The 7,562-nt window shown below is 54.5% G+C and overlaps 1 protein-coding gene across 1 annotated transcript; it reads left to right on the top strand.

Moving 5' to 3' along the window:
* The first annotated feature begins 575 nt into the window (after window positions 1–575).
* Window positions 576–1,724, top strand: FAM181B (family with sequence similarity 181 member B). The gene has a single exon (XM_082492928.1). The coding sequence runs from the start codon at window positions 592–594 to the stop codon at window positions 1,684–1,686; it is 1,095 nt and encodes a 364-aa protein (XP_082349054.1). The 5' UTR covers window positions 576–591; the 3' UTR covers window positions 1,687–1,724.
* The last annotated feature ends 5,838 nt before the right edge of the window (window positions 1,725–7,562 follow it).

Here is a 7,562-nt window from a genome sequence, read left to right as displayed (position 1 = left end):
GGGACTGTGTACCTGTCCTAGGGGAGGCTGTACCTGTCCCGGGGGTGTGGGTACCTGTTCTGAGGGTATGTGTAGCTGTCCCCGGGGATGTGGGTACCTGTCCCGGGGGGTGTACCTGTCCCGGGGGTTGGTGTACCTCTCCCGGGGCGGTGTGTAGCTGTCCCCGGCGATGTGGGTACCTGTCCCGGGGTGTGTGTACCTGTTCGGGGGGGGGGGGTGGGGCGTACCTGTCCCGGGGGTGCTGTGTACCTATCCCGGGGGGGGCTGTACCTGTCCCGAGGGGGTGTACATGTCCCGAGGGTGTGGGTACTTGTCCCGGGGGTGCTGTGTACCTCTCCCGGGGGTGATGCTCGTCCCGCCCCTCAGCCGCTGCCGGTGTCCCCGTCCGGGGGGGGGGGTGGGTGGGTGTAGGGGGGTGGGTGCAGCCGGCCCGGCCCAGCCCCCGGGGGCCCGGCGGGGAGGCGGGGAGGGCCGGGTCCAGCCCCGCTCCTGAGCCCTCCTCCTCTCCCGCCCGCCGCCTTTTCCCCGCCACCGCCCGCCCGCCCCGCGCAGCCCTGCGCAGCTCGGGGCGGCGGCGCCCCGCCGCCGGCCATGGCCGTGCCCGCCGCGCTGCTCAGCCCCCACCACCTCCTCTCCTTCTGCTTCCCCGCCGCCGGCGGCCTCCTGGGCTATGCCGACCTGGAGAAGGGCTACGAGGGCGGCGGGGGCGGCGGCGGCGGCGGCGGCGGGGGCGAGGCGGGGGACTTTAAAGAAGCCACCCGGGACCTGCTGAGCTTCATCGACTCGGCCTCCAGCAACATCAAGCTGGCGCTGGATAAGCCGGTGAAGTCCAAGCGGAAGGTGAACCATAGGAAGTACCTGCAGAAGCAGATCAAGCGCTGCACCGGCATCATCATCGCCGCCGCCGCCGCCCCGCCGCCGCCTCCCGCCCCGCCGCCGCCCGCCGCCGCCGCCGCCTCCCCGCCCGCCGCCTGCCCCGCCAAGCCCCCGCCGCGCCGGGAGGCCTCGCAAGCGGCCAGCAGCCTCCAAAGCAAGAGCCTGGCCGCCCTCTTCGGCTCCCTGCAGCAGGGCCAGGCGGCGGCGGGCGGCGGCGAAGCGGCGGGGGGGGGCGGCGGCGGAGCGGGCGGCGGGCGGAAAGTGCCGCTGCGGGACCGCAACCTGCCGCCTTCCTTCTTCACGGAGCCGGCGCTGCCCCCCGCCGCCGCCCGCGGGCCGGCAGCGGGAGCCAAGGAGGCGGAGAAGAGCGGCGGCGGAGAGGCGACCGAGTTCTTGGAGCTGCTGGGCCCGGAGTACGGCGCGCTGCTGGGCCCCGAGCAGGCCGCCCCGCCGGACGCCTTCCCCGCCGCCCCCCGCCTGCCCGCCGAGCTGGGCCTGGAGCACGGCCTCTACGAAGCGCCGCTGCCGCTGCCCGCCGCCCACCACCCGCTGCTGGGCGGGCTGCTCTACCCCGAGCCGCCGTGGAGCCCGGCCGGGCCCTGCAGCCCCCACAAGAAGGCGCCGGCCGAGGGGCTGCGCCCGCTCTACCCCGGCGGAGGGGAAGCGGCCCCCGCGGGCGGCGGGGAGGAGCCCGGCGGGCAGCTACCGGCGGCCTTCGCCCCCTTCTTCCCCGAGTGCCCGCTGCCCCCGCCGCAGGTGGGCTACGACTACAGCCCCGGCTACCCCCGCTCCGCCTACCCCGGGCTGTAGGGCCGCGCCGGAGGGCTCACCCCCCCCTCCGCCGCCCCAACCCCAGGGAATTCGGGGAGGGGACACACAGCACCGGGGGAGCGGGCGAGCCCGCCCGCGGGGACCCGACGGACGCTGGGGGGAGAGCGGGGAGCTCACCCGTGGGGCTGTGTTTGTGTGTCCCCCCGTGTTTCCCCACCACCCGCAACTTGGCCACGGCTCCCGCAGGATTCAGCCCTGGGCTCTGCGAGCCGCCCCCTCCCGCCGGGGTTGGGGGGAGACGGGACAGGCTGCAAATAAAATGTGAAATATTGGGTTCGGTCAGGTGTTTTTGTAGCGGCCGGTGACTACCATTCTGTAGCCTTCCGTAGGGGTCAGGTTTTGTCATACCGTAGGCAGACGCGGCTCGGGGTACCTGTCTTACGCCACGATGCGACGGGGGCTGCGCTTCTCGAAGGCAGCCGTGACCACGTGTAAATGATTTCTGTCTGAAAGTAAAACTCAAAAGTCAGCCCTCGCGCTGTGTTTAGACTTCTTCCCAGGCTCGCCCGCATCGCAAGCGCTGGCCGGCCTTCAGCTGAGGACACAAAGGCAAGAAAAACAAACAAACAAACAAACAAAAAACATTGGAGTGAAGCGAAATGAAAAATGCTGCTACCAAAACTGAGTGTCCTGAAATTTAACAATGTGTTGCAGGATCTTGCAAACAGCAATTTACAGCGGTACGTAAGTTAATTGATGGTGTAAGTTCGGGACAAAAATGTACTGTAGCCACTGCGGCGATGGGATTCCTACAGACTGTTGGAATTCTTCCAGGAATGTGTCACAGCTCGGAAAGCAACGCGGCTCGGTCCCATTGTGTACAGGAGATTATTTGATAATCATTTAAGTTATGTAAAAGAGTCTATGATAGGTCCTATAAAAATAAAGCTACACAATAGATCTGAGATCTGTGGTTGTTACTGCCGTTGAAATGCAGCGTTCGAGGGGCTTTCACCGAGCCTCCATCCTCTGTCATGGTTTCTTGGCAGGAGTTAAGACGGGCAGTGGTTTGTGTTTTTTTTTTGTCTTATCCTAAATCTTTTGAAATGCCGTATTTTATCCACAGCGACCTGTGCTTGTTTTGCCTTCATTTGGACCAGTTGTTCCTTTAACTTACTAGCAAGAAGGGAACGATAATACGCTACAAAGCCAAGGGATGAAAATTGTTACAGTTATGAAAACAGATCAAAATACTCGGAGGTTTCCCATTGAGACCCGAGTCTTAAAAGGCAGCCCCGCAGCCTGGCTCCCCGCCAGCCCCAAGCGGATTGTTTGTTTTTGAAACGGGATCCACATACGGATCAGCCTGAGGTTTTACCCTCCGCGGTGGCAAATCCCGGTGCCTGCTGTCTTTTAAAAGATAACGTGAAAGGTAGAGCGGTTTTCTTCGTTCGTCAGCCCAGATTTAACTTTTTTTGGAGACTTGGGGTCAAGCTGTTGGGACGTGTGGAGAGGTGAAGCAAAATCTTTTGGAAATAAACCGTGGGAGAATTTGCTGTGGCAATTGGCTGAATTTTACTTTTCGACAGCAAGAGCTGTGTCTCACGCTGCCTCTTTCCTCCCCGAAAGCTGCCCGAGGTCTCCACAAGCTGCACGGAGAGGAACCACCGTGGATGAATGGCTGCAGCACTCCGGTGTCTTAATACCCGAACCCCGTCAAGGAAATGCACTTTTCAAGTAGCATTTTGCGGTAGTTTATTTAACTAAGCTTCACCAGAGCGGGTATGAGGAACAATGGGCGGCCGGTCCAGCCAAGGTAGCGACAAATTAGGTTAATCCCGCCCCACTGCTGGTTTCGATGACGGGACAATGTCCTGCTCCGTGAGCTCGGTCCTGCCGCCTTCACTTTGGCAAACCTCCCAGTGAGGAGAAGGTGCGTTCGCACTCGCAAACAGTGCACCGCCAGGTCCAAGCAGAGCTTGAGTGAAACTACATGTTAGATTACCTAGAGAAGACCAACTGGGGGGTTATTTTAGTTGGAGAGGTGTTTTGGGTTTTGTTTTTTTTTTTTTTTTTTTTTTTTGTTGTTGTTTAGCAACTGCTTCAAGCCTGTGAATTTGTAGCGTATATTGGCAGCTGCTTGGAGTATTTCAGCTTGCCGGTGCTGCGCTAATATATATATATCTTATTGCCCGGCTTTGCCACCTGAGCCGTGCGCCCGAGAGAGACCTGCGCTTCCAGGGGAAGCTGCTAACGCGATGGTCTCTGCTCAGGAAAGATACCACCTTTTTTTTTTTTTTCCCTTAGGATTTCGCTGAGCAAGTTAGTTATTTCACAAGCTCAATATGCATAAATGCGTATTAACCGGGGACCTCATCCTGAAGACCTTACAGCCATCCTATTTGTCAGCTGGCTTGCACATTTCAGTGAGGTTTTGCTTGAAAAAATGTTGAAAAGAGGTCTTCAGGAGCAGACTCTGGGGTACGCTATGTAGACATTGCAAACCTGAATGGTTCGGTTGCTCACAGGCCTCACCCTTTCATTCCAAGTAGCCGTGAAGTGCCCCAAATGTGACCTGCTGGTGGTTTTCACTAGTTGGGTGCTCGCTCCCGTCGAGGTGGTGACCTGTGGTGCTCAGCAGCAGAGCATCATCAGCCTTCTTGGGTCAGATCTTGTCTCAAAGCAGTGGGAGAAGCGGCTCTGTGGGTGTCAGCAGAGCTGGGCTGGTGTAGACTGTCCCGGCAGCCGGCTCCGGATGCTGCCAGGTTGGGAGGGTTCTCTGTGGGCTTGCTGGAAGTTGGGGGCTGGCTCCGGGACTCAGCCTGACTCAGCAGCAGCCGCAGATGTTGCTTCAGCTTAGCTTCTATTCTGCAATAGTTCCTTAAAGGGGGAATTTCTGTTTAAAAATAATAATAATAATAATAATAATAATAATAATAATAATAATAATAAAAAATAGATTATCTGTATTCTTTGCAATCCGGCTGCATTTGTGCCAGAGGATGCGTTGGAGGAGTACCTGCTCTGGGAAGGCTGATGAGGCTGGAAAGGAGCTAACAATGGCTGGGTCGATCCCGGCCGCTTTTCCCACAGCGGAGGCCAAACAAAGGACTTCTGTGCAAGTCCTGAGGAGTGCGGGAGTTCCTCTCCGTGCTGCGGAGGAGGCCGGGCCACCGCTGCCAGACCAAGGGTTGCCATCTAGCGGGGCTGCGGCTTTTATCTTCTTTGTGCATGTGTGGGCTCTTTTTTGTCGCCGTTGTTTCCCTCAGCGTGAATAGTGCAGGCACTGAAAATGTCACGTAAGAGCCTCACTCAAAAACACCCCTGGGAAATTGCCGTCTCCACTGAAACGCTGAAGAGCATCTTCTTAAGCAGCTGTAAGAATAAAACCTTTTGTAATCGAGCAAGATATTTTGGTGTATCTGGTGCACCGTTACAAGGAGTCTCTCCCTAACAACTAAAGCTGATCCTTTTTAGCTCTTCTGTCTTAAAAGAAGTGTGTCCCTTTGAATGGAAGTGGGTTCTGTTTGGTTGGATCAAGGTCAGACTATCGAACTATTTCGTTTTACAAAGCCTGCACTGAGTTCCTCGGATATACTACATTCCATTTTGTTGCTGGTGTATTTAATACCTATTATCTGATTGTTTTGGAGATTTTGGTAAAAAAGCATACACAGATTAATAATTTTTCATACGCGGTCAAAGACGATAAAGGGGAATAACAAGAACCCTTCATTGTCTTTTTAGGTGAGGGAATCTTACCTTTCCATAATGGTGATTTACTGATGGGTAAAAAAGGGTTTACCACAAATGGTTATTACTGTGTCTCAATATTTTGTGATTTAAACAGTCTGGGTCTTTTGCGACACTGCTTCAAGAAAGCAGAAAGATTCCTTTATTTTCTTGGATGGGCTTTTGGAACAGGCTTGCTAACTATTTAATGACCTGAGCTTGGGATTGCTGTAATATAGCCTGACTATTGATGACGAGTCATCTTCGATGAGCTTACGCAGTTGTTCAAACAACGTTAGCAAAAAAGATGCAGAGGTTTATCGTAAACTCTTTTTGTTTTCTGACTTTTTGAACAAACTGCTTTTGGCAATAGTGCAAAAACGGAAGGTCAATCTGCAGTTCTTGGCAACAGGAGGAAGAAGGTGATGGAGTAACTCCATAGTGACGTGCGAGCAATTAAGGTGGAAACTGAAGGAGTTCAAGCGTACAAATGTCACTGTATGAAATGGAGTTGGGAATACTTTTAGGACAGCTTCATGTCAGCTGAAGACACTGCAGCCTGCCTTCTCTACAATAAACTCGTATCTCACTTTTAAGATCGGTAAATGCTTAAAATCCAAGTTTTTTTTGTAACACATCTACATAAGAGAGTTAAAAAAAGAGTGTGTATTATAGTGACCCCCTTCTCCCAAAATCTGTGTGGGTAAAGATCGGCAGAGGATTGCTGAAAGGTGACGTGACGAAAGGTGAAGGGAGAATTTATATTTTCTATGTTTTATAATATTTTTCCATACCTCACTGTGACCTTGATTGTCCTTGGTGACCCCCCTCCCTCACTGGCAGAGAACTACTTCACTAGACTGGAGGGTTTTAGCCTTTTGTGCTTTTTGGACCCCTTCCATAGCAAATGGAAATGAACTGTCAAAGCCTTATTTTTCGTGGTTATTTTGGTTGTAGTCCACAGACCCACAGTGGTCCAGAGATCACAGACTCAGCATCACTGCATTGCTGTCCGTGGAAAATATTTTTAATTGCGTGAATTGGCCAGTGTAGGATTTGAGGAATATGCAGCGTTTCCCAAATGATCCTTTACCTCTCCTTCTCGGGGATGGGGGAATCACCTCCTATTTACGAAATCGCTGTGACCCCCCCTGAGGCAGCTAAACCTGCACGCTTTACCCTGTGCTCCCTCCAGCTGTTCCCCGACAACGTTGGGCATATAAGAAAATGCGGATTGGTCCGTAGTAAGGGAGGGAGGACGGGATTCAAGCTTTGTAGGAATGGGTTCTGGTGCTCCCGCTAGTGCATGCTTTGCGTGCCAGGATGCCTCCTGTTGGGCATTTTGGACTGCCTGAGTCTTCGCAGCTAATTGTTATTCAGTCTGCGGGCTCTGCTGCACAAATTCTGGCAACTCCTGCTGTGCCAGATGAAGAGGTGACTGTCCCCATTTGCCACCCTGCGTCTGTGCCGTAGGTGCCATCGCTTAGCAGTGTGGACTGAAGGGGTTGGACCCGTGCCTCCGTTACTCCAGCCTGCCATCGGTGCCCAAGTCCATCTTCAAGGATGGTTTGAAGTGAAGTGGGGGGTCGTACCGGTTAGCCCGGGAACGGCTGGAGTTCAGCTCAGCTGTTTCAGCTCAGCTAAGCAAATCTGCCCCCAGACTGGGAGTGAGTTAAACCTGAGATAATGGGTGACAACATGACATTACCAGTGGCTGTAGGTAGGGAACACAGACTGCTTTCTGTTTCTTGAGTAGAAGCTGGGCATAATTGTTGGTGGTTTGTTTTTTTTTTGTTGTTGTTGTTCAGCTTTATAAAAGATACAGGCCCACTGCTTAAACCTCCGTGTGCTTCCACAGTGGTGAAAACTCAGTGAATAATTTTGAATTCGGTGTTGCCACAACATTCTGCCAATGTAAAGAATCCTGCCCGAGACAGAGTGCTGGGCCGGGGATGGCGGCACAGGAGAGGCAGTGGCCCAGATTTTGTCTCGTTTTCTTAATTGCAGACTGTGACACAGGCTCTGCTATGCTACAGAGTAAAAAATGAGTTTATAGGGCCCCATGGCCCGTTTCACTGACACGTAGCAGACATGGCCACGTCTGCAGGCAGTCATCCAAACCTCACGGTGAAGGGCCCGAGCCTGTGCCGAGTGTACTCGGGTCTCTGCCGTGGGTTCAGGCT

The sequence above is a fragment of the Vanellus vanellus genome, assembly GCF_965231255.1.
Source record: "Vanellus vanellus genome assembly, chromosome: 1".
NCBI classification, from domain to species: domain Eukaryota; kingdom Metazoa; phylum Chordata; class Aves; order Charadriiformes; family Charadriidae; genus Vanellus; species Vanellus vanellus.
This window is presented reverse-complemented; position numbering and strand designations above follow the sequence as displayed.